This window comes from Falco punctatus (genome assembly GCF_963210335.1).
Source record: "Falco punctatus genome assembly, chromosome: 5".
In the NCBI taxonomy this organism is placed as follows: Eukaryota; Metazoa; Chordata; class Aves; order Falconiformes; family Falconidae; genus Falco; species Falco punctatus.
Genome location: NC_137584.1, coordinates 46,057,915 through 46,085,501, shown reverse-complemented (window position 1 = coordinate 46,085,501; position 27,587 = coordinate 46,057,915). Strand labels below are relative to the sequence as shown.

At 41.1% G+C, this 27,587-nt stretch overlaps 1 protein-coding gene across 4 annotated transcripts in view; it reads right to left on the bottom strand.

Annotated features, from left to right (window-relative positions):
- The window catches only part of MTHFD1L (methylenetetrahydrofolate dehydrogenase (NADP+ dependent) 1 like), a 156,895-nt gene that overhangs the window by 128,325 nt on the left and 983 nt on the right, over positions 1-27,587 (bottom strand). For 3 of the 4 annotated variants that reach the window (XM_080389690.1, XM_080389691.1, XM_080389689.1), the window contains exons 2-11: positions 27,235-27,319; positions 23,497-23,547; positions 23,366-23,419; positions 20,614-20,738; positions 19,349-19,449; positions 18,339-18,463; positions 10,729-10,840; positions 5,883-5,962; positions 5,080-5,177; positions 403-576 (exon numbers count right to left, since the gene is read on the bottom strand). In XM_080389690.1, coding sequence (XP_080245816.1) covers positions 403-576; positions 5,080-5,177; positions 5,883-5,962; positions 10,729-10,840; positions 18,339-18,463; positions 19,349-19,449; positions 20,614-20,738; positions 23,366-23,419; positions 23,497-23,547; positions 27,235-27,319 — 1,005 coding nt within the window. Of the gene's footprint in view, positions 1-402; positions 577-5,079; positions 5,178-5,882; positions 5,963-10,728; positions 10,841-18,338; positions 18,464-19,348; positions 19,450-20,613; positions 20,739-23,365; positions 23,420-23,496; positions 23,548-27,234; positions 27,320-27,587 lie in introns of those variants that run through there. The other variant, XM_080389692.1, reaches the window with a different exon arrangement.

The window sequence follows — 27,587 nt, the reverse complement described above, 5'->3', positions numbered from 1 at the left end:
CTTCAATAAAAAAGTATTTATTGTTAATATCAACAGATTAGCATGTAGCTTCTGCTAGTTTGTTTATAAACAGCCACAATACACACAGACTTGAATATTCAAGTTAAACACTTAAAATTCTGATAAAACAGTAAGAAAATCTCCACATACAGACAACATTTAAGAAGCTTAGAACAAATTAGCTTTTATAAAGTATACTTTACTTCAGTAATAAAAGTTTGGAAGAAAAGTTCTGTTACTCAAAAAAATGCCAAAACCTGCTCTCTTTCAGAAGAGAGCAGTGTACAGTCGAAAACATTCAGTGTTCTTATTTGTTCAGTGCATTAAAAAGATGTAAGTTGCATGTTTACATTAATTTGAGTGGAAAGAGTGGACATTAGTGACAATGCTGTGCATTCTTACCCAGCAACTAGAACATATTTTCCATCTGGTTGATCCTTTAACCTTTCCAGCAGGGACAAACGTACTTTGGCTTTGGTTTGGCCATAGATCTCAATTTCATCTGCAAGCAATCCTATCTCCTTGGCAAGTACATCAACAGCTTTTGGACTCTGCGCTCGGGAAATTTCAATATCACTGGAAAAGAAAACAAATAGGAGCCAGGAGATTTCTGTCAGCTTAGGTGGTCGACGACAGAGCACAAAATAACAGCAAATACTCCAACAATGGGGTTATTGTAATCAGTTTTTCAATCCCCTCTCACATTTTATTAACCAAACCTAAATATTAGCCAACACCTAATATAACATTGAAAATCATATGCAGCGTTTGTTAATTGTTACAATTTCACAGAGTTCTCTCGTTTAATCAGATTCCAAATATTACGTAATGCTTTCATATCAAGCTAAAGACATGTCTGCTGGATGCTCAAGCATGTCCCATTGGAATGGATGTTTCTGGTTTTGTTTTTCTTCTCTCTCCCAGTATATTTCAGCACATACACTTTACTAAAAAGTGCATACATTCCTTGGCCAAGAGTCACGTAAACACATTAGCTAAACCTGACGCTTGTGCATGTAGCGCCTTTCAGCAGAGGGTAGCGCCAAGCAAGCTACGCCTCGCTAGTCCCCCATGAGGGCACCAAAGGAAACAAGGCATTTGAAGATCAGCTCATGCACTTCTGAAACACAGCTAAGTTAAAAATGGCCATACATCAGGAGTTTAATGCACAGGGCTCAGGCCAGAAGTCCAGTGAGCTTATAAACTATTTCCAGCAAGGACTGTGAGTAGCAGCTGAGGCACGAGAACAAGCATGGAGCAAGCACATAGGGTAGATTGCCTGAGGGGAGGTGGCTGTAGGCTGGGGGACACTATTATATCTGCAATTCCTGACTTAGACCACCTGGGGTCTTTGGATTTAATACTCCTTCATGGATTTTCCATTTGTGAGCTTGACCTAGTTGCCCCTTACACCCACATAAGCGTTTAGCAGCTGTTAGCTCCCACAGCAGTGAAGTCTAGCGCCCAGCACACAAGATTTGAGGAGTTGTCTCCTTTGGGTTTGAATTGCTCACATCACCATAAAAGCAAGTTTAAAAATGACCAAGAGATTAATTACTTTCAGCCTAACCAGGCTAAATTCCTTCCTGCGTCTTCAGTTGATTATAATATTTTTAAGATAAAATCTGGCAATGGCATCAAAGCTAACGTCCTGAACTTTCAAACAGCCTGAAAGACCTCAAACATCCACAGATGAATACAGGACTACTGCCAGATCTCAGCTCTACATGTGGACTTCGGCTGTTCTGCATCCACCATCAAATGATCAGTTTGCGCCAACTTAACTGCTTGCAATTCTTTGAGGACATTCTAAACTGGGACCATTATTCAATTCTAATTCAAGTATCCCACTTTTGCACTCCACAGCAGCTAAGTGAAACACAGAAATCATCCATCCATCCAATTATGTAATCCAGTACTACAGGACAAGAAGCTACTCAATCACAGCACACAATGGTTGGGTTGCAGACTGTTTCATTGCATATATTAACCTTGAAACTGCTTTCTTTTGAAGACATACTAAATGCTTCCTCTTGCATGGAAGGATATATCTTTGGCTTTCTTCTGCATTACTTCAAACACAACTAGCCATAAAAATGTATTGAGAACAGAAGATGCAGTGACTTACAAACACCACATGACAAAGAATATTTGAAGTTTTGGTTCAGAACACTCTACATAAAAATAATTTGAGTTCCAGAAAAATATTGGTAAGTTGATGACAGCGTGGTCCATTAAAGAGTGAAGCAAGGAAAATTTGTAGGGTCACTGTTCTCCTACTAAATCAATTGATCTTTTGGCAACAGGAGAAGGGTGCAGATTAATATGACAGAAAGTTAATCTGCCTTTTCTTTTTCCTCCTACTAACTATATCAGCCTCTTTACTAAAACACAGAAGCTATTTCTTCAAATCTCAGGCCAGACTATCAAGATTCCCTGCAGCAATCTCAGCCCTTCCTACTTCCCTCATTTCTTGGGCCACAAATGCCTCCCTCGTCAGAGTTCTGAAGAAACAATGAAGCTTTTCCCACCTTGCAGGTACCACTACTAGCAAAATATGGAAGAATTACAACTAACTAAGCTGTACACTTATAAATAAATTAAAAAATAAAGAATTTCTAAATAAATAAAATTACAAATATTTTTAGAAGTCAAGTAAAACTGACAGTGGATGCTAACAGTTCTCTGTTGGTAAAACCATTGCTGTAGTCATTTTCCCATTTTCCTTCAAAAACCATCAAGGCAACTAGACTTCTAACAGCTCAGAAATCCTTTAATGACAGATTGCACACTGATACATTTAATACAGTGCTAAAAGGCATAATGTCACAATGAATTGGCATTTCTACCCAAACTGGGACCAAACAACACATATGAAATGTTTGCATCTAGTCTACTATTTCTGGTAAAAGTATTTTCTAAAACACAGGAAATTAAAGATTTAATTATAACTAGCATTTAGAAGTCTACATGTGCAGCTAGCACTTTTAGTTTGACAATATGTTCTCTATATTGGAAATTGCAGAATTATTCAACAAGTTACATTATTCAATATTGCTGGAAATGTGCAACAGTGATTCTTCTGCACAAATGAGAAATGTTAAGCAAAAAGGCCTCCATTGACAATTGCAAGTCATAATTTAAAAAATACAGGAAAACTTAAAAGATGGGAGGAGGCTCTACATCGACTCAGCCTGTGTGCTGGATTTTTTTTTTTAACAGCATATTTGTAAGAAAATCTTGCATTCCACTTCCAGTATCTTTGGAAATACTTCAATTAACACCCAGATCCCACAGAAATCAAAAAGCAGATGTTCCTAGTTTTAAGCAGTTCTAAGCAGTTTTGCCTCATTTTCAATGAAAACTCCATCTGTTTCCACACAATGTAGTGTATTACTGTAAGACTACATTTTATTGCAGGATACTTTCCATCTGATAAGTTATTTTACATTTAAAAGGAAAAAAAACCCCATAAAGCTATAGAATTATCAAATAAATGGAAGTCCTATTACTGGTTATATTATATGCCATTATATATTAATTATGTAAATATTTATGTACTAAACACACAATGTCATAAAGAGGGTTGGGAATACTTTTTTGAGAGTTTTTTCACCATCACACTCATGACATCACACACTTTACCTTTTCACTGTATTATTTAAGGATAGATTCTGCAGGCTTTAATTCCAGAAATGTTACATGTTGGCCCAAGAAAAGCTCAAGTATTTCTTCCCCCTTGTGCCCCTGGGTGCAATACAAAACTCATTCTTTTGGCATCTCTGTTTTAAATTGAAGTTGTGTCCATTCCCATTGAAATGATGTAAGAGACAGTGAAAAATGAATCAAAGTGCTTAAGAAAGAAAACATTTTGTTACAGCTTCCCAAAAACAGAGCAGTGGGATTCAGAATCACAGAGTGGCTAAGCTTGGAATGAACCTCTGGAGATCACCTGGTCCAAGCCGTCTGCTTGTGCAGGGCCACCTCGAGCCAGTTAGTTGCTGAGGAACATGTCCAGATGGCTTCTGAGTATCTCCAAGGAAAGAGACTACACAATGTCCCTGGGCAATCTGTGCCAGCGCTTGGTCACCCTCAGTAAAAAAGTGTTTCCTGATGTTCAGATGGAGCTTCCTGTGCTGCAGTTTGTGCCCACTGCCTCTGGTCTTGTCACGGCACCACTGGAAAGAGCCTGGCTTCATCTTTTTTGTACCCTTGTGTTTATATACATTATATTTATACATATTGATAAGATCCTCCTAAGCCTTCTTTTCTCCAGGCTGAGCAGTCCCAGCTCTCTTTGCCTTTCTTCCTATGTGAGGTCCCTTCAGCATATGCATGGCCCAGAAGCAGGCATACAACCAACCACAAAAAAAGTCAACATCTTCCTACAGAGCAGAACCTCACTTCAAGTCCTTGGTTCCTCTCTCTATCACCCAACACAACAACACACAGCAAAGCACTTTAGCACAGCACAGAGCATAGGCTGCTCATGTCAGAGATGCCAGCCACCGTGCCAAGGCAGACCTAAAATCCCTGTGGCTCAGCGTGGCTTTGGGAGGTGAATGACAGGAACTGGTTGGAAAGATTCTGGCTACAAGAATAAATATGCTTCCTGCTTTCCACATCTACACAGGAATTTAAAGGTCTAATACAGAAGAAAAGTGCTTCTTCTGAGGGAAGAAAATAAATACAAGACCAAATGCCATCAAAACCACTGGGCCTTAACTAGATCCATAAACACCTTCCTACATTAGGGTTTAGCGATTAGGAACTTGTATTTTGTATTTATGTTGGTGTGACACAAGGCTTCACCTTCCTCCCTCAACAAAACCTTCCAGCATTAGGTCTTCATTAAATAAAGCTTGGCTCCAAAGCACATCATAAAAAAAAAAAAAAATTATAGGAAACATAAGGACATGGTCACAATGAAGCATACAACAAAACAGCACATGTAGTCCACAGAAGCAGATAAGCAGATTAAAAATTAATTAGATATGGACCATTTGTAGGTTCATTGTCACATTTAACTCTTGCCTACCTTTTTTTTTTTTTTTTTTTTATTAAAAAAGCACTTATTACCTGGGCACTGGGGAGAGGGGCTGCAGTTTCAAGCAGTGGAGGTTCCACTTCCTGTACTGCTGGGACTGGATCCATCGCTCCGTGTTTTTCACCATGTTCTGTTTTAAAACAAAATAACAGCACACACCAGCTGCATCATAGATGTTGAACACTAATTTCAAACAATCTCAAGAGTATGTTGAAATAACTTCTATGGCACAGGCTAAGAAAAAAGCAGACTTAAAAAAATCTTTCCATTTCATGGTTTTAGGATGAAAGAAAAACCACTGCATTATTACTGTGCTATTGTTTGTCCACATTTCAAAAAGAAACAAGATAACACATAAGTTTCAGGGAAAAATCTCTAATTAGGCACTTAAGAGATTTTATTCTGGTAAAATGGAGAACTACTATTCTCTCACACCTTAAAAATAATGGGAGATACTAATTGCTCACTGATACTCACACGGCTTCCCCACAAAACAATGAATTTTTGGACCCGCTGTTTATCACACTACAAAAACATGTGCAGATACAATTAATCTTGCCAGAATAAGTAACATTAGTCTATTGATACAAGTGCTTCTGCCGAGCTTTACTGTAATCATCAGATTTATGGTATATTTCATTTTTAATTTACCTTTCTCTAACTACATGTAACAGGCACGACTCAACCTAACCAACTGATTAGGAGTTGCTATTAAAATGGAAGGCAAGCAAGATGTTCAAAAGAGCAAAACAAAAATTAGTATCTAAACTGCAGAAGCAATTTCTACAACTTACAGAAAGAGCAACAAATTTACAATGTTTGAAGTTACACTAACCTGCATCCGCATTGCTATTGCAAGACAACCAACAATGTTCTCAGCAGCATGGTTGTTTTGCTGACCATAGTTGTGTTTCCCTGTAAGATAGAAGTATTGTACTAATAAATCACAAAGCTTTGTGAGTGGGAACACTTGTATTCGAAAGCTATGTCCAAAGAAAAAATTTCTAAACATTGATACATAGGTGGCTTCTTTGATACTTCAAATGAAATCACCCAGGAGGATGGATATACTGTGGAAACCAGAGAGGAACTGTATGCTCTGAAGCATACTATGCAAACACACACGTGCATATGATAAAGCATACACATACTTGAAAAAGAAAATAAGGAAACTCAGAGATTAATTCCAGGATCCAAATAATTGCTTTTGGATACAAACAAATAAATGAATAAATAAAATAAAAAAGCCAGACAGCTGTGAGGATTTGAAAAGCTGTATGTATGTTAAACAGAACACCTAAATGAGTGTGGTAGACTCATCTTCTCCACACACCCAGTCCAGCGAGAGAGGACAATGAAATGATCACAAAATACTATATAGGATTATTATGCAATGGAATTTATAACTTGGAATTAGAATATGCAAATTTTTTTGAGCAGAAAAAGTTATTTTCATCAATGTGACATTAAAAGTAGATATTCTGAAGAGCCTACACAATTCAGAGTGACTGCAACTTACAGACAGTTACAATTGTTTCTAATGGCAATATACAATATAATAATTATACATTAGCTATCCTAGCTAAACATAATATTTCGTCATTTTCCTGTAATCCTTCTTCTGGCTTGTTCTTCTTTTGCTGCTTACTGACTTTTATCTAGACACAATTTCTCCAGAATTCACATCCTAGTCTCTGTGGGCATATCAAGGCCCTAGTCTCATTCTGAAGGGCGTATACATAACTGTAATAAAAAATAACAACTGTACACTGACAGCTTTAACCTCTCCCCCACAGGGGAACTGCAGTGCAAACCCTGACCTGGTCAAGCTCTCCCTCTACTCATTCCATCTGTACAGATCATGAAATGCGCACGTTGCCTCGCACAGTCCCCCCTCCCGACAAGGGCCCGGCAGTGGCAGGGCACAGGAACCTGGGGCTGGAGTCACAGTGGCAGGCAGAGGCGTGCAGAGAGGCTGGCACAGCACCCCATCACACCACACCCAGCTCCAGCCCACCCTCACACCCATCACCGAGAGAGCAAGAGACCCTTTTCTGCAGACATCCTCAGCCTCATGCAGTATGTTTTCTAATCCTTTCTCAAACTTTCTTGCCAGCAGGCATCTATACATCAGTGACAAAGCTAACCAAGCAGAAGATGACAGTCCTGACATTAAACTCTAATTGAGAAAGTGTCTGAAAAGTCCTTGTACTTGCATTAACACCTGCCATTAAAAAAAAAAAATAATCTTCTGGAGATGCTGCTTTAGACTCAGACAGAGGAGTTTTACTGGAACAGTCTATCACAGTCGTAAGTTGACTGTTGTTGCTTTGAGACCAGGCTGGGACAGCTGCCAAAGAGACAAATGATGCAGGAAGAATGAAGTTTAAAATCCCCTTTCAGACAGCTGTGCTTTACAGAAACATTTCAACTTTTTACGTTATTTGGCTTAATACGACTTCTTTATCAGGGCAGAGCTAGCATATGTGTAAATACATATCAGAATTAGCCATTTCCCTTCAATAAACTACTTCTCTCAGGCTGCCTACGCTCCACTCACCCCAGAGATGACTAACCATGCTTTTACAGGGGTGAAGGCGAAGCTAGAGGTGAAAGTCATACACACATGAACTAGCAAGACTATCACAGGATTGCAACAGGATTGCTCTCTTAGGATAAATTTTCCAGATGGGAGCTGGAATAGCACTCTCTGCTTTGGCTTACGGCCAGAAGATCAGCTGAACTGCAGACACCGCGCTCCCTCCTCTGACTCACCTCACCCCAAGGAAGCCCCCCCCCGCCCCCCATCTGTTTGTACCCTATAGTACAGGTGGGTGAGAGCTGCTGTCATGCACTACCTGTCTGCTCAGGCAGCTTAGAATAGAGAAGAGGTGGGAAATGGTTGATTTTTCCACTAACATACAGATATCAGCTTTCAAGTGACCCCAAAGGAGCTGGACATCAAACCCCAAATAATTCTGGCATCCTTAAGTTTTGTTCAGGCACTTATTTTCATTTCTGTATATTTACATATATTTTCTTGCAAGAAAGCACTGAGTGATTTGATTCCAAAGTCATTAGTACAGCAGAACGAGATGTTGCACTGCTAGAAACTGCAGAACATTATTTTAAAATTGTGATAATTTTATGATAAAGTTGTGATAAGAAAAAAATACTTGAAAAAGAATTCTGTCACATTGGAGCAAGCACTTTTAGCTCTGCTCTCCTGGCTTATATCATTACAGCTGTCCAATTCAGCTACATCCTTTCAAATTTTGAGTGCTTTTAAAACATGCGAGTGTGTTGGACTACATGTATACCTACGCAAGTTAGAAATCTAGCCATCATCTAGCAAGAATAAAAGTTATTTCATGGCCATTGTTGCTTTCAGGCTTCATTTAGCTCCTGTGACCCCACAGATGTTAAGTTTGACATTTGTAAAGCAAAAAAAGCCCAGAACAATTTCCAAGCACCTCAGCCAGATTCCACCACATATTCAAAGTGAAGAGTCAGTTGTAAGACACAATTGTTTCTCCAAGGTCACGACTGCTCCACAATAGGCTTTTAATAAATATTTTGCAATTAAAGTAAGTGCATTCTTCCTGTCAAACAGACACCTGTGTTTCATATACCTCTCTAGTAAGTCTTGAGGCCAGCATTTTTTAAAGCTGCTAAAATGCATTTCTGCTGTGCTTTCAGAGTTTGTCCAAGATTCTGACAATCTCAAAAGCATAACCATAAAAACAGATAGACATTTGGTAGATAAGTTCTATTTAAATTATCTTGCTAAAAATCTCATGCCGCCTTTCCAAAGAAATGCTGAACTTAGCACAGCCCACTGCAACAACTTGAAAAATGCAAAGAAATCTATATGCTTATGCCAAATCTTACATTTCCTGCCTTAAGAATGAGTCTTGCTGTGGTATGTGAACACCACTCAAATGTGCAGTTTTCCTAACGGCAGTCTTTTAGGAAGGGAAACACTAATTTTATCTATAGTTCTATAGAGCAACTAAGGCATGAAGATACTTAAGTCTCAAGACAAGTTATGCAGTTATACTATGTTATTTATATATATTAAACTGCAGTTATAAAGTATAACTGCATAACTTTTAGATCCCTGAAGACCCAGACTCCCTCTGCAATGGAAGGGGAGAACTAGGTATCTGGAAGGGGGATTTGCACTAGGCAGCACACAGAGCTGAGAGCGATGAGTCATTAGCAGTCCCACTCAGACTGCAAGGACAGGCTTACTCCCATCCTGCCTTCATAGACCTGCACCCTTACCCTGAGGCTGACACCTAAGAGGTTTAGAGTAGTAGGTTGACTACCTACTGAAGAGACCCATGCTCCAAGCCCTGCCCCACAGATACTTAACAATTATATCCAACGATCCCTATGCAAAATAAGCAGGCATTAAAGATGCAAAGAGTCTCCTAATCACTAGGCTAGGAAAAAGAAAACATTAATTATTTTGGACAACTTGTGCAGCATCAGCAAGGGATGAGGCTTTGTCCCCACCCTGAGATCCTCATTAGGATCAAAGCACTGTTCTGGGAGGTGAAAGATGAATGCCCAAATGCCTTCAAACAACTGAGGAATAATAACTCAGATCTCCCACACCTGCAGTGTGTGTCCGAGCCAAGAGGATATCACAAAAGACAAGGAAAGGAATCTCTTGTTAAGGCCATGCTTTGCATAGGAACAGCTGCTGCTTTATTATGAACCTGATCTTCCATTAGCTCTGCGCAGAGTGTCTGCTTAATTTGTTCTTAGGGAATATTCCTAGTTTAAGAACCATACAATTAGTTTTCCTTGGCCTTATGCCCATTTTCCCAGTTTTGCATCAATCGCACACTTGTGACAGACTAAGAAAAACACATTAACCAATCACACTACCCATGTACTTCTTTATTTTCCTATTCATTCGCAGCATAATCACATCTGGACACTAAACAGACAAATTCGTATACATACAAAAAACCTAGAAAATATCTAGAGATCTTCACAGGACTTTAAGGATTTTTACAGGAAATGCTATTCTAGCAGTAGAATAGAGTAACTTCTGGGAAGCTTTCTTAGTTTTATTCCTAATAAAATTCTGTAGCACTTTTCAAGTGAGAAATTAATGAACACATACCCCCTCCCAAACCAGTCAGGGGAGGACAAAGGAGGGGAATCCAAACTCTTTTTGTAGGAGTAATTACTGCAGGAGACATTCTACCTGTTCTTAGTTACATGTGATTTCTCTACTGCTTCCTGCACCATTCTCTGCACAGTTTCACAGCACTTTGCAGCTGACATTTTTGCCCCTCTTTTCCCAGTGTTCCGGGTGAGTCCTCAGAAGTCACAAGATAACACGCTGTACAAAAAACAGCACTAAATGATAGCTCATCTAATAACCCAAAAGTCTTCCCTCTGAATTCTTTGAATCCATACCTTATTTAACAATCCTGGTACGAAGAATCTGTTCCAGCCTTTCTTCCCTCACCTGACATGTTTCTCCTATTTATACATCAGACCTGTATACACCCCCTGTACACAAACACCCACTTTTTAAAAGCCCTCTCCCAAAGATGTAGCTTTTAACCACATTGCATTGTCACCAACATGCCACACACTTATCTCAGAGACTCGCCATACATCACTTCTGAGAACTGTTATCTTTTGACATCTCTTACCTGATAGCAAGTCACGAGAACAACTGATAACGGTGGTTCCAGGCTTTATCCAGCTCACAGAAACATCATCAGGTTTTGCACTGCCAACTACCACCACATCCGCGTGATGAAGCTAGGGACAGCCAAAAACACCCCCCAGGAACAAAACAAGCATTTAACGTTAGAAATACATCCTTGAATATATTGAGACTTACACAGCAATAGTCTTTTGAGAGAAGTATTTTTAATACATCCAAATTGCTGGCTTGATTCTTACCCCATATGAAATTTAAGAACAACAGCCTTTAAAATTAAGTCAGGTAAACAAACTGAAATCAGGCAGGTGTGGTCAGAGTTAGCACCAATAATATTTAACGGGCATTACACACTTTCACAGAAAAAGCCCTATCACTGTCCAAAGTCCTGTCCAACAAGAGACTTAGGAAAGAGAAGGGTTAAAAGACAGTAAATAGGCAATTATAAGAAGTACAGTCAGACCATCAGACAGTAGAAAACCAGACCAGCTGACAAGAATACAAGATGACCTGATCTGCAAATATCAACGTCTTTGAAGAATACCAATTAAAGCATTTTTTTTCCTTCTCAGTTCATGTTTGCTAATCAGTGTCTCTGATTTAGTTCAACCTGGCAGATGTTAGAGCAAAAATGGTTACTATGAAAATTCTTATAGTCAAAGACAGAAGTGTCTCCCTTTCCTCCTTCCTCTCAAACAGGTCCCTGTACCAATTATCGGAATCACCATGAGCTAAGGGACAGCACCAGAAGCAGATGTATAAAGATCCCCCAAAAAAGCAAAATACGGGCACAGCACTGCCTCAAGCCTGAATGTAAAAATTATTTCAGAGATACAGTGGTTTTGTGAATATTTTGAAAACTGTAAATTAATACAAAGTGTCACAAACTTATCAAGCCTTTCTATGAATTGATTTGGACTGACAAGTGTTCCAGCTTCTTTTTTGGCCGAAAGTGCTCTGACGCAACCTTGCCCAACGCTCCTGCCAAGAAAGAACAGCTAAAATCCTGTCAGTATAGCAGGTTTTTGGCACAGCTGAGCATTCAGGAGGGGAGATGAGCATAACTGTGGCAAAAAAGGCGGAAAGCTAAAAAAGCTCCATCTTTGCCTCAGAGGACGCACCGATGGCCTAACCCTCCTTACAGATCCACACGCAGAAACAAAGCCAAAAGTGTGGGAGAAGATTTACTTGCTTGACAAATGACTAATGCGATGAGCTGATTCAGGCTTCAGCCAGAAGTCCTGCAACACTCCTATGATTGCCTGTGGACGTACAGTCTCAGTCATTCAGCCTTATCCAAACTGCTTACACTTCTGTGTCTGGTGTGAATATCAACTTACATGACACTCCTAGAAGGCCACATAAATCATAATGCTTGACCAGCATCAGGTCAAATCACACTGAGGAATCTGCAAGCAAAGTTGGGTAAAAAGATGCTGCAATGACTTGTGTACCAAGAATACTATGCTGAAGACACACTTTCCTCTGCAAAAGGAGGCAGTCTCTACTGTAACAGTCAACATCATCAGCACAGAGAAAAACAGTGATTATTCTTGGTTACATGAACCCAGCCTATTTTTTTTTAAGAAAAAAATGAATCATACTCCAGCAATTATAATTCATATACTGAAAGTCAGGTATGTCTTCCCATGCAAAGCCTCTGGGGTAAGGACTAAGAGCTTTGCACGCCACATAGCATCATGAAACTATGAACCAGCTGAGAGCTGTCTGCAACGAGTAATAATTTTGACAAATATTCAGCCAACATACTTATGACAGAATTGATCCAACATAACTATAATACCAGAAAACAACTGACCTGACCAAATACTCATCTCTATGACTACCAATCATAATGTTCAAAAATATTCTCAACAGCTGAACACAATCATTTTTGTACCCAACATTAACACTAGTTTCAATGGCTAACAACACACATACCCGTAAATGTATCGGAAAATCAGCTGAACTTTTCATCTCATTGCCCTGCCCCACCTCCTCCATGAAAAAAGTTGTGTTGCATGGCAGCGAACAGTTGACCTACAGGTTGAAGACACAGTGATCTCAGATCCTTCACCACTATGATTTCTTTTTCCTTATTTCACAAAGAAAGTAAATGTACAGAAGAAAAAAAAAAAGGCCCAGATACAATTGTAACTGTCACAACATAAGCAAGTATTTTATGTGCAACTGTTGCAAAAAATTCTGGAGAGTCAATAAAGAATATATCACAAACACTTTGTAGAATTTATTTTCCCCTGTGAGTATTTAAAAAAAAATTATATCCAGAAACTTGCTTGACTGGGAGAATGCATCCACTGAAAGCAAAACAGTTTACAGTTTTGGGTGCCCTTGGAAGAGATTTACGTGACCTCCATCAGGGCATTTTGGTTTCACTTGCAAGAAGTCACGCCCATGCCTCCCCTGCTTTTTTTCCTCTCTTGCCATAACCTACTCTTCTGACTGCCTGCAAATCACTAAAGCAAGCAGCAAGCCTTGGGAGGCACGTGCAGGCTTATCTCCTACATCAGAATCAAATCACAGATGTTAGAGATGGAAAAGACCTGTGAAATCGTCACATCCAACCTCACTAGCAAATGCACCACACAGTCCCTGGACAGAGGACGGATCTGCCAGGAACCAGATGCTACAGGCAGCCATAGCCAGCAGGGCAAGGAGCTGCCATGAGGGGGACCGTGCAGCCGCAGGGCAACCAACTGCTCCCTGGGCAGCAAGGCTGCATCCCACCAGACAGGCTAGAGGGAGGAATGACAAGCATCATGCCAAACCATCTTTAATGTACTAGGCAATAGGCTGAAGACAAAGTAAACTAATACTCCATTCAGTATTCTGCCTTCTCACCAGTAAATATTTTTTCAGTTGGGAAGAGCTGTACCAATAAATAATCTGAAAATTTAGCTCATAACAAAATATGACTCTCCCCACCAACATTTAAGCAGAAGCAGATCAAGCACCACCACCCATTCCCAAGACAGAACTCCAAATGTTAAAACAACAATACAGACTTCCCAGCCAAGTACTTGATGGTAATTGTACAAAGTAGCTGTATATTCCAGACAACTGAAAACCCACTTTGCCATGAAGCCTGCATAAAATTTTTATCTCCCCATAGTTAAAACTGACTGCTGAAAAGCCATTTTAAAATACATGATCAAAGAAAAAAATAGTTGCAATTAATATTTGAAATGTTAAAGCCCTCTGTTTCCTGGATATTAAGTTAGGTCAGCTAAAATTTAAGAGATGGGATGAGGAATAGGAATCTGACACAAGTTTTTTCACAACTCTCCTAATGAAAAAAATCGTTTTACACATCAGTTTACAGATCACGTTCTATGTCACTTACAGCAATTCTAATTACGTTCTGAAATCTTGAATTTTTTTTATGTCAATGACTAGAGTCAAGCACTTTTTCCACCCAGGCACATTCTCTTTACGTGGTTTCTTTCAGCTCCATCTCTACCTCAGGAAGTTTAAGGTTTGCAAATCGTTGGCAGCCCAGTGGGACAACTATGCACGGTCTGCTCCAGTCCCTCCCAAATGGCCACAGTCCTCAGGGATAAGCCGCAGCGAGCAGCCACCAGCTCCCATCTTCTTGCCCACACACCAACAGCCCCTTCCCTACCACATCAGCCTGAATCCATTTGCCCTGTACAGTGCATGGGAAAATTAGGTCCACATCTCCACTGTGGGCTCAAGCCAACCACTACGACGCATGTTTTAGCGACTCTTCCTCTAGCTCACAAACAGGGAGCTAAATTTCAAATTGCCAGGAACAGAGACAATCACATAAAATGTTGAAGCAGAAGTACTTTGTCTACAGCATTGTCTTTAGAAACTCTCACACAATCTCCCTCTCCTTTCCTCTTATGTGATCCATATACCTGGTCTCATGTTCTTTTATGCTTACGAAACCAATTTTTTTTTTTATTATTATTATTTTTGCCAGTGCCAAGACTCTTGGTCTTATCAGGACAGCAAAAACAGAACAGTAAATGACTAAGGGACATCTGACAGTCTGAAACTGAAGTGTTGGCTCTAAGGAAAAGCAGACTGTGGCCAAAAGAGGTTCTTATCCAACCTGAAAAGGGACCTCCCATTCATACACTCCAGCTGAACCACTCTCCTACTTCTCAACCAGGGTTTTACAAAGAAATTAATTCCTAATTATACCCAGAGAGACCAATTTTCAGGTTCTTTTACAAAAATATTATAGGATAGCAGCTCTCTTAAAACAGGCATGATGTGGTTCAGATGCAGACTACATTTAAGATGATATGCTGAAATCGTGATTGACTGAATTTACATAGCTGAAATTAAATTCCATTTTCTCATAGGTACTAACTATTATCCATGTTTTGGCAAGAAAATAATCTGTATTTTTTAATTTGAATCTATTTGATAACTTCCTTTCAAACTACAAGGCCTAATTCTAACATAATAAAGGATTAAGCACATCAGTTCCCATCCTTTACCTGTAACGCTGAACTGACTTTTGGGTAGTCCCATTTTTAAATGACAAGAAGTCAGATGTTCCCGAAAGTATGTCACTAGGTCATTCTTCAGGCACTCTGCAACGATTATGCTTTGAAAGTGTTATGTACACAAAGCTTAACAGAATGATAGCATCTTACCTATTTCCATGAAAATGCTCAAGTCTTTATCTCTTTCTTCATTATTTATTTTACTTCCAACATATCAATGCAAAAAGAACTGCATTTCTTCATGGCAACTATGCACAGCTGTCCCAGAACCTTCTGAAATATACTGCTTTCTTTCACTTGTAATTTTCTTTGAAAACCCAAGAAGCTCAGGGGTGTTGAAGGATGTGGCTCAGCTGTGCCATGATGATTATTTTTAATAACTGAAGTCAAGCAAACCCAAAATGAAACAAAAAGAAACACTAATAATCTGTTCACTTCAACAAAATATGAAGTGGGGAGGGAAAAGAACATGCAGAGTGTGTCCATTACTCATGCAGGTCAAAGCAAGGGAATTAAAATGTACCATCATTTATTTTCTCCCCCTTTCCTGCCATAGGACAGAAAAGACTTGCTTTAAAGGAACACGCTAAGTCAGATGGTAGATAGTATTATGCTGTTTGTCAGCAGAGCTACCTCTATGTTGTTAGACTTTTCCTAAGGTGGACTAAAACATACCTTCCTCTTGATCATTTTCAAAATATTTTTGCAAAAGTGCGTGAGTAAAAGAAGCAATAACAAGCCCATAGCAATACAAAAACTGATCCAAAGAAACCTACAACCTTAGTGTTCTGCATCTCATTTAAATTAAAAGAATTTCTAAAGAAAACACTTGTTGTTATGCTGTCCTTTAAAAAGAAGAACAAATCAGCAGAGCTAGTCAAAGGTAAATGTAGGACCCGCTTAAGGAAGGCACTACATCATTAAGTCTGGGATTAATGCTTCGGTGCAAATGGGCCTGGCCAATGGATTAAGCCAAATAACGTACACGTACATGTAAGATCAGTTTTCCCTTTCCTGGTATATATTGCAAAACAAATGCATCCCAGTGAAAAGTTCATACTCTTTGTAAGTTCATCTCTTGCTTTGTAATTGAAATTGCTATGCTACCACAGGTTATACTTCCAAACAGCAGCACACAGACTGCTACTGTAGAGGTATCACATTCAGAGGAAGGAGAAAAAGTGTACAGCCATGTATAATATTAGTGTATTGTGCAGTAAAAAAACCCCATGAATTAATTCTTTCAAGTCTTGGAAAAACCTTGACATCAACTAAGACATTTCCTTACATGTAATTCAAATTAAAAAAAAAAAGAGAAGAAACTTTGTGAGCCTTTAAATTGTTCCTAATCAGCGTTTTGAACGAGCACAAGAAAATAAATTCATATCATCAGCTATAATCATGTTATCTAACAACGTTTTACTTCAAATACAAGACAGCAGTGCCTTGTTGTCCCATAGGAAATCTGCGCTCAGTTTCTGACACTCCAGTTTCTGGGAATATGAAACAGGATAGTTTTTTCTGCATGCATTAGATTTTATCTAAGAGCTAGTGTTAACTGTAACAGAGTTACATCCAGCCAGGTTCAGCAGTGCTCTGAGGGTTACTGGTGACACGCTGCTCCAGGCTTACAGATGAGGAAGAGGAAGGCAGGTTTCCCCCAGGCTCAGCTGATTAGTCCTGCAGGCAAAGCAGAAACTCCTGTAGCACCAGAAGTTAAAATGAACTTGGGAAGACTGACGTGCAACGCCTCAAACTGCCTCCTGCTTCGGCCTCCTATTCTGTTTCCCATCAGTGACCTGCTGCAAGAGGTAAGCTATGGGGATTGCCAAAAAGCAAAGCACGATTATGGGAAAGCATCTGGATGCAAGGAAACAGATCTCTCTCCAGCATATCGACAGCACTGCATAAGCAGCTCTGGTCTGGTCCAAGTGTTTTGCTGTGAACCAGTGGAAGCACCTCTGGCCACTGTGTCACCCACTCCCACCCAGTCCAAAGCAGTCCTCTAGCACAACCCCAAGCAATGAGAAATATAATTAATAGTAGTCATATCTCGTTCTTTAAGTTCACTGTGCTCCCATCTCCAAGAGAGGCACGTGTTTCCTAAGGGCTGTCAGTCACTTAAAGCACAGAGCTGGGACAAGCCTGACAAAAACATCCACAGCTGTGAAAACACAGGTTTGCCAGAGAAATTTCTAACTCTGACAGCTGCTCAAGCTTATTTCCTCCTCCTGCCCTTCCCTTCAAAACCTAGGCTGGCCACCATCCATTTGCATTGCCTGCCACCTTGTGGCATCTGCTCCCAACTGTAACACAAGAGCTGTCCCTTGCCCCTTGCCCCTCCGGCAACCTGCAAACAGCCCCTAGGGTGCGTGCACTTCTTCTGCAGCTGATTCTGAACCCCTCTGCACGTGCCCAGAGGACCACACATTCCCTGTTGTATTATTCTTATGAAATCTGGGACTAAGGAACAAACTGGGAAGTCAGACAAGAAACCATACCAGCTTCTAAGCTGTTGCTCTGCAAAAAGCAACCGCGAAGACCGTGTAAATTAAATCCTTTGGATTAAGGCTCCTGAATTTCACTGAATCCTTTTACAGGTCTCGTCAGAGATAAAGATAGTGATCCTCCTTGTCCCAAAAGAGGCAGCATTTGTGAGACACAAATTCAATCAAAGTAATTGCACACAGATGACTGTATCACAGGACGAGGCATCTCTCTCTTGCACCAAGGGAAAGAAAAAGGGAGACCTAACACATTTGTTTTAAACCGCACTCCTGAATTCCTTCTCACACAGCTACCAGTGTAAAATAATGAAGTTCTAGCAGCCGCTGCTACAGATGTAATATTCTGGTAGAGGCCTCTGCTTGCCACAGCAGGATTTCTGAGCAAGCAGGAAGGAGAAAAGACCCTAACCCACGATGGCTACCAGCGAGCTCCAGCACTCCATCGCCACCCGTGACTGCAACAAGAAGTCTCCCTCTCAGGATCGTCAGGGAAGGGGAGCAGTGGCATGCGGTCAGCCGGGACGGATGCCCGGATGGTGGGGATGCAGGACAACCCCCGGGCACCGGGCAGACAGAGGAGCACTCACCTTGCTCTGCAGCTGAGGGGCTTCCCACTGGCAGCTCACGGTCACGGCTCCCTCCCTCTGCAGCATGCACTGCAAGGCGGCACCCACCGCCCCGCCGGCTCCCACCAGCAGCACCGTCTTTCCACCTGCGCGACACAAGGTGAGTTGTTCAGCTGCAAAGGCAGCAGCATCAGGCTCCGCCGGGCCACAGAGCTGGAGCATCGATGTGAACTCCCCCTCTTCACCAGGCCACCCACCACCGAAGCCCTCCAAAAGAGGCAGCAAAGTGGCTGAGGACAGGACAGGGCTGTGTGCCTGCACAGCCACAGCAGCTGTGGCATTACAGACAAGCCAATTTTGGAGCAGCCCATACAGTATCACAAACCACAGGCTCTAGTTCTAGTAAGCAAATAAGGTAATTTATTTGCACAAAACCTTTCATTCACATTTCTAACTTAATATTTGCCCTCCTGTTTACAGTTCTGTAACAGAAATCCTTGTTTCAACAGTTACGAATCGCTGTAAGAGAGACTATTTCTGAAACGCTGCCTTAAGTAGTGTCTTCACACACTGTAAAGCCACCTGTTTAAACCTGCCATTTCAATGTTAGCATTTACACAATACAACCCACACCAAAAGATTTGCCCAGAAGCTACTTACAGGCAGACCTGGATTTCTCCAGCTGATCACACTAATCAAAACCGTCATGTGAAAACCCAGCGTGATGTTTGTATTTTTGGTTTTGAAGACTCCAATGTCTCAGGTGTCTACAGTGACATTAGATCTGCTTGAGACAGGAATTACCTGCCATCTTTTCAAAATCTGTAAGACCGAGACCCCTTTCTGCAACTCTTACATTCAGGCCTCAGTGAGGTTTCTCACTAGCAGAAGGCATATATTTGTCAGGTGGGAAAACAACACAAACCAGAAAACACAACAAGATGAAATTATATTTGTTGCCCAGTCAGGACTAAAACCGAGAAAACGAGTTAGGCTAAAATTAATGTAATAATTATGATAGAAGTTCTCACCTAAATCTTCAAGAAGCTCCATCACAGCGCACGCTATAGGAGGAACTAGACAGTCATAGCCATCACCACATACCAAGCGTCCCAGGCTTACAGTGGATAATCTGCAGTGGAAAAATATGGCAATTTAAAAAGAAAAAAGGAAAAAAAAAGAAGAGTTTGTGTAACATAAATCTTCAGTAACACTTGTAACACGGCTAACAGCTAATCCCCAGAGCAAACACATCTCATAAAAGTAAATCCTTTGATAGTCATGTACTGTGGCTAATTTGTACCATCCCACATCCTAGTTAGACAAACACTGAGCCTCAAGAGAGGCCAGGAAAGGGATCTCTGAGTTAGAACAAGTAACACGAGCCCACGATACACAGGCAGCACGATGATACTCATCATGGTGGGCCAGCCACAGCACATTGGGCCTGAACACCTCAAGTGTCTGGCTGCAGTGGAACCAGACCAGCGCTGCCAGAGCCAAGCTGAGCCAGAGCCCATACATTCTTCTGGGCTCAGGCTGGCTTGCTGGTGGAGCTCAGGTGTTTCCACGCTGCGCTGCACTCTCTCCCATACGCAAGGATGCTCTGAATTTTCCATTCTCTGTCAATCTCCAGTACACCAAATAATGGAAAGGTAACTAATTTGCAGTATTTTCCCATATTTTTCCTGACATTAAAAAAAAAAAAAAAGGAAAGAAAGGAAAGCAAAAAAAAAAAGGGTAACAGTCTACAGTTGGGTGCAGGAAGGCTGCAAGAGCAGCAAAATGGTAACCCAGACACCTAAACCATGCCAGTGGTCTCTCCAGAGTGCAGTGCAACTCCAGACTGATTGGAAAGGTGAGCTAATGGGTCCAAACTATTACAGCCTGCCCTCCCACTGCAAGAGAGCGCTGTAGGGAAGTTAAACCTTCTTTGCAACTTTTTCATCAATCCTTCTTGAGAAAATTCAGGGGTTTGTGTTCAGTACTTTGAGACTACTGTATTACTGAAGTACTGAAAAACCTTAAGTATCATCAGTAAATCAGAACTTTGGTTTTGATTTCTTTAAAAAGACCGTGTCCTGAATATACATTATATAAAGATTAAAAAGATAATGACCAAAATGTCTTAAGCAAGAGACTTCCCATTGATTCAGCAGCATCTTTTATCACCGCTCAACAGCACAGCTAGACACATCGAATGAGGAATCCATTATTGAAAAGCACAGGGGAAAATTGATTTTACAAAGCCATCAGCCTTGTGTCTGCTCATATTATTTCTCAGTGCTTCACTTACCCGTCCACATCCTTCTCTGGTTTCACAGCATTTAATACCTTACTGCTATACAAGCTTTCTGGGAGGTCAAGGGCAAGGCCCTGGACATTGGGATCCTCATTAAGTCTCAAGATTTCATTGACAATCTAGGAAGTTAATAAAAAGCATTAAAGATCAGAACAACAGACAACAGAAGAATCTAATTAGAAGGGGATAATACCTATACTTTAGAACAACCTTACGGCCACCTTTGCTTTGCTCACATATAACGGCAACTTCTAAATGAAAAAGCAGTAAATATTTCCTTGGCTCACCAAACTAAGCCACCCTGACTCTATTCTAAACATTTTGCAAATACAACACATATTGCATGAAATTACACTGCCAAAAGCATTCTGTCTTTCACTTCCAAATCTCAGCAAAGGCTTGATGCTGTAATGGCTTCAAAAGATGCTTTCCAAAATAAGAAGCTTTGGTTTAAATATAGTTCAAAACAGGACCAGACCGTGATCCACACAGAACATGGACAAGAAGTTGTAACACTGGAAAAATGAATTATACAAGAGAAAATTAATTATATTAAACCAGCATATATTGTTACCACTATTCTTTCTCAAAACACCCTGATCCTAAGAGCTGACAGTCATCTTGTGAAGAATTATTATTTTGAAAAGGCACTGCACAGAAGTTTATGAATTTCAAGTACTGAACCAGATGTAAATTCAAATGTTTTATAATTAGTCATATTTGACATCCAAGACTGTACTACCTACTCTTGATTGCTTCATCTCTAAAGTGCAACACTGATCCATAGTGATATATGCTATTCTGCTGTGACCATGAAGAATGCCATGGAATAACACATGCTGATGTTTTCTCATGTGAAAAAAGTCATGTGAGCATGTCTTTCCATCATATAAACAAAACCAGCATGCCGTCACCACAAAGGTATATAATTTAATTGGATTAACATCTAACTGAAAACCAATATAAGGGGTTTTTTTCCCTTAGCTTGTACCATGCCTTCCTAAAACGCTTTTCATGTAAGCTATCCAATAGAATTGTGAACTCTGTTGCCCAGACACCTGACATGCAATCAACATTAAGCTAGGGGAATTTGGTAGGGGTTAGTTTGCAACTCTGAACCAAGAGAACACGCTACTTTCATGTTGACAAAGGTTATACAAGCATGTTACTGGTATAGAAAAGCCCCTTTAGTTTGCTGACTTCTGAGACAGAAACAGGCATATATATTAAGACCCTGTACCATTTGACAGCAATAGGGCTGTATACATTCTAACAGAAAGTAAGGATGAGTGTATACACCAGAATATGGATGTGAAAACATCCATATTTTGCTTTAAAAATCTTGAGATGCTACAAAATGTTGGGGGCCTACACAGCAATAAAAGAAACATAGTTAATAAATAGCCTGAATCTAATGAACTTTGAACCATATTCCTGCTTCCTGGAAAAATAATTCAGTTTTCTGTTTCCATTGCATTTTGATTTAACTCAGCTTTCCGTCACCACAGCATTTAAAATACTTGTAACTCATGCAGGGTAAAGCAATCTTGCATTAACTTGCCTTTACTGCACACAGGCAGTTATGGCAGAACAAAAAGTGCACAGCACTGCAATCCCTCCCACCTTCCCAAACCAGGGAATGCAAGCTAGCACGTGCATTTTAGCAGACAAAAGAAAACTTTGTCATAATAAGCAGGAGAGTAAGCAAGCTGTTACGAACTTTTTTGAAAGTAACTTTCTTCAAATAACAAAGCCACCCTGCTTTTCTCTTTACATACAGAGCTCAACTACTTCCTAAGATATTACTTCAAAGTAACAGCAATTACTGCTATAATACTCACTGTATTTTACCTATTTCCTACTGTGTTACTTAGCAGATAAAACACATTTAACAAGAGGAAAGCGTATTTGACCTTCATTTCTAAAGCACACCCTTCTTAAAGGGATAGCAAATATTCATCAGCCACAAAACTGGACTCCTACAATTCTTCACAATAAGTTCCTCTCAATTAATCTGGAAGCTGTTCCTGAGGTTACACTGCAAGCCAGAAACAGTTTAAAAACAAAGTGTACCAAATACAAGACAGTACACAAAACCCACAAGCTTGCAGGATTAGCGAGCTTGCCAAGCACAAGGAGGCCAGCTAGGGACAGTGGCATCTTTTACTACACATTCCTTTGCTGTTTTTAATTTCAGATGCCTCGAGACCATGTGTATTAATATGGTTCGCTATATTTAAAACATAGTTGATACTAGTGCTGTGCCTTTGACAAGGTAAGAATTCAGCCTTCTAGTGATTTGGGGCAGATGATTTTTTTTAATACATACTTTAAGCATTACAAGATCAGTAAACAGGCAAACAAATTCAACCTCCTCCCCCTCTACATCAATTAATTTTTAATATCCCTGAATAACTTGGGCAAGAACCAAGTACAGTAACAAAAGCGACTGCGTGAGATAGGATACCCGTGCTGGTGCAACGGGATGCTGCAGTTAAATACCAGACACGAAAACAAAACATTATTCTGCTGATTTTGCCTCAGCTTGCCAGGGGACAGCAGACAAGCCCATTAATTCCTTTTTTTCCCCACACTTGCCAAGATGGGGATAACGCTTGCTACTTGAACTAAAGCAGCCTTAACCTTGAGCTAACTGAGGTCAGTCAAAGTGATAATGAATGCCAGTAATAAATGTAAGTTTATGATGAAAGCAAAAAGGGAAGAGTCCTTCAGGTACTGCAGTTACCTCATCCTTGCTGCTGTCTTCAGGGAGACAGATGTGAATAACACGTAGACCAACCTGCCAAAAGAAAATAGCTGTAATTACCACAGGCAAGTAGCTCGTGATTAAGAACAAGTATATTGGCTAAAACTCACCTCTTTGGCAAAGTTCTTGTTTACTTCTTGAATCGAATGATCATCATGTGCCTTGGGGAACAAAACAGAAACTAAGTTCTAAAATAATAAATTTACCTTTAAAAATACGAGTACACCAATGCATAGTTCTACACAAGAAACGCAGTGATGCTGTTTGTGTCTAGCAGTACTCAAAGAAATAAAAGCCCAGCAATTCTAAGAAAGAAGCAGAAGGCCACCCAGTGTGCTTATTTTGGCTTGATCACTTTAGGTGTGCGTAGATATCAGCCTGGCTTTTATAGACAAGAGTGGCCATTTCCTTAGCCTAGATTTACCATTTAAGAAAGGTACCAGTCTGTATCTGAAGACATCGTTCTCCATCCAGCCATGTAATAAGGAGGAAATAGGCAACAGCAATACCAGTGTTTCCTGCAGTGTCCTCACATCACCTAGCAACACTGGTTTGCCTTACCACCAAAAATGAAGCAATTCATTAACATCACACATTACAGTGAGTTCTGTCAACACAGAAGCAAGAGAATTTATCAGCTCCTCCCAACCTAGGACAGAAACATATCCTGGGCAGATTTACCCAGGGGGGTTCATCCTACCCAGGAACCCTCCTCCCTGAGATCTCTACACCTATATGCACCGTATATATATTATGATATTTAATCATAATAATTACAATTGAGTTTTACTCTTCAAGTTACTCTTGAATCTCAGTAGACTCTTCATATATTCATCTATATTGTAACAATGAAACTGAGAATTCAATATCCAGAACTCTAGAAACCCCCTACCAACAGAGCAGTGAGGGTTCCACCCTCAGAAATGTTAGTGGCTTCATAACAAAATGAATAAAACACTTCTCACAGCTATATGATTATACATAAAAACTGTCTTCCAATCCAAACATGACTGAAATAAATAATTTTTAAAAGGTTTGTTACAATTCCATGAACACATTCTACATGGCTTTTTCTATAAGACTCAATGCCATGTGACTTCCCATCAGGGTGGAGCCCCTCACTTCATCATTAGCTGCCAGTGCTGGCTTCGACTGTCAGTAGCATCACCCAAAACCGATTTTCATTCAAGCCCGTAACAATTTACCAACATGCTAATCCCAAAGTGTTCAAGACTGCTGACAATGAAAAAAGAGCATTTAAAAGGGCAGGCTTTGCAGAGAGAGGCAGTGCGAGAGAGGATGAAGACTTGCCCTCCATCCCCTGGCTCCCTCCCTCAACCCAGCACCACCCACATCCCTGGCACTGCACTACCAGTCTCCCAACTCCCCAAATCTGGCAGCTGGGGGCAAGGGGCAGCACAGAGGCTGCTGCATCGAGAACCTCTGTGGAGCTCACGCTGCGACGAGGGAAGAAGAGATGAGACTAAGGACAGCTCAGCAGCTGCTCCTCTATGCCAGTAAATGTGGAACCGTACCCCCACACTGATGTGTAACCACCAGGACTGCCCGAGCGGTTTAATTGGGATGGAGCCACCAGCAGTACCACACTGTCCCCTGTAATGTCCCTGCTCCTGCAGCACTGACCGGTGAACGCTCACCTCATGTGGGTGAGCATCACAACCTGCTGAGCGGCACAGGCGAGGCCAGAGCTCAGGACACGGGCTGGCAGAGTGCAGTGGCAGCGCAGGGGGTGCAGGAGAGCTGGCGGTGCTCTGCTGAGCTTTGCAAGGCAGCAGCTCCACGATAAGCAGGATCCTGTCGCTATGTATTAGTTTTCAGCTTCAACGAAATTAAGAAGCTGCCCCCAATCATTTTTTGCTGTCGCACAGTTCCAGCCGAGTTCAAAATGGATAATAACAACGCGGGTATCAATTTCAGTATCGATCCAGGTTCAGATGGCTCAAGAGGAAAAGAAAGCATCTCAAACCATTCCAGAGCAGGCTCATGCTGCAACTCCTTGTTCCCAGTACTGCTGCAGAGGTGGTGCCACGTTATGCCAACCACTGTTACCCACAAGCAACTGGCAAAGGTGACCGTGTCGCTGCCCTCCCTCTGCTCTCCTGAGTGCAATGCAGCACATGGAGAGCAGCACGGAGCTTAAGGCTCTGTCCACGTACAACAGTGCACCACAAGAGCAGCTGGTGACTAAAACACGTCTTCTTTGTGCCAATAAATAAACATTTAAAATGAGTTCTGCTTCAGTCCTTACAACCAGACTAGAGCTAGGGTGACTGAGAGCTGGAGGACATAATTTGGGTGAATTTCATTCAGAAGGATCTAGGCCACATGTTGCTGCAGCCACCTCATGATGCAAACCAAGTGGGGTAAACGAGAAGAAGAGGGACGTTCATTTAAAGCACAACCATGACCAAAACCAAAACACTGATGCAGATGCATCTCAAGTGATATTAAAAGTGAGCAGGAACCTCCCCCTCCTCACACAGTGCTCTCTCCCATCCCAACCACATCCCTTCCCTTGTGCCAGCACACACCACTCATGTGGCCACACAGGAAACCAGATTCAAGGAATAATGTAGCTGAAAGGAAGCCTCCCCTGACTGCTCCAGTCCAGGGTGGATCACTGCCCCAAATCTAGCAGTGCAACTGGATGAAGACAAGACAGGAGTAAGAAACAAATCACTGAGAAGATGGGTCACTGCTTTTCTAGCAGTTCTCAAACTTACAATCTTACAGGGCTATTTGAAAACATTAACTGCAGTTACGTAGGGAGGGTGAGAGATGGGAGAGCTTGTTCAGCCAGACTCACTAGAACATCTACCAAAATAAAATTGCTGCTGCATTTCTTAGATTCACAATTACTACTTACAAGATATTTATAGTTCGGTTTTAAAATTAAAGCCTACTGGCTCAGAGATTCAGTGTGTGCCCACACAAAACCAACACCACCATCCCAGGAAACAGGACTGAAGCATTTTTGCCTGCATGGCTCTAGGTCCCGCTTTGAATGACAAACACCCATAGCTTCTTGGCCTTGAAACTTTAAGAAATCTGAAGAGAAACATCTCTCAGATTTGCAGGGATAGCCGTCCTCATCTGTGAGTTTGATTGCCTGTCTCAAAGGTGGCAGCGCCAGTGGGATGGAAAGAAAAGCTGTCCGTGGTGTTAGTAATACAACAGCTCTCGATTACTATGAGATTGCTTCACCTTAGAAAGCGCTGCTGCTTCTGAAGGACGCTGTCATTTTACAGAGAGCATGTATTTCACACAGGCCCTTTTGAGCTGACTGGGGCTTTTCAGTGTGATTTTCCTCTCCAGACAGCAGTAATGCAGTCATAAGCTACAGCTGTCTAAAGGCAACAAGGCTGGCAGGAAGCAGCAGGGTCTTCAGTTAACCCTGGCAATGGTATTTTAGGGGTGGGAGGCAAGGGAGGCCCACGTTTTCAAGCAAGTAAACATTTTTTTCAGGGCTGCAACAAAAGCTTCAAGCTAAATAAAGGTTAAGAACCAGGGCTTTGACTTTAGTTACGTCAATCAACTTAGATGACCTGTGAGAAAAAGCAATCTGGGCTTACAATGGGGAAAATGTTAGCAAAAGGAGGAAGGGATAAAATCATTCCCTTCCTTTGCAAACCTTTCCCACAGCCTGAAGTTTGCTGTGGATGTTTCAGGCCTGGAGAAGGACTATCTACAGTCTGGTGAAATTATCTCCTCCCATCCGCTTTGCTTGAATAAAAATTACTTTCTGCATCATGCGCTTCTGAAATTTCAGACAAGCAACGGTACTGAAGGGGATCTCTCACAGCCAGCGACATGCAGACGTACTTTACCTGGATAATTGCAAGTGTTGGCTCAAGCTGCGGGTTTCCTCTCTTAAGAGAGGCCAAGGATTTCTTTGCATTCTCAGTGATTTTACTGCAACACAATAACAACGAGCAAATCTTTAGCAAAATAAACCTTCCTCACATCAGTCAGCAGAAACTTACCTTAGTCAGCCATATGGAAGAAACGCTTACACACATAAGCTTTTAATCACCAAAATCCCAGAAGGCTGTTAACTGTGAAGGCTGGCGCTCAGCAGGCAGGTACAGAAAACCTTAGCAGACCAAACCACCTTCGGTTTACAGCTACGTACTTCAGTGCTCCAGCATGCCCAAAACTTTATAGCTGGCCTGTGCTACTT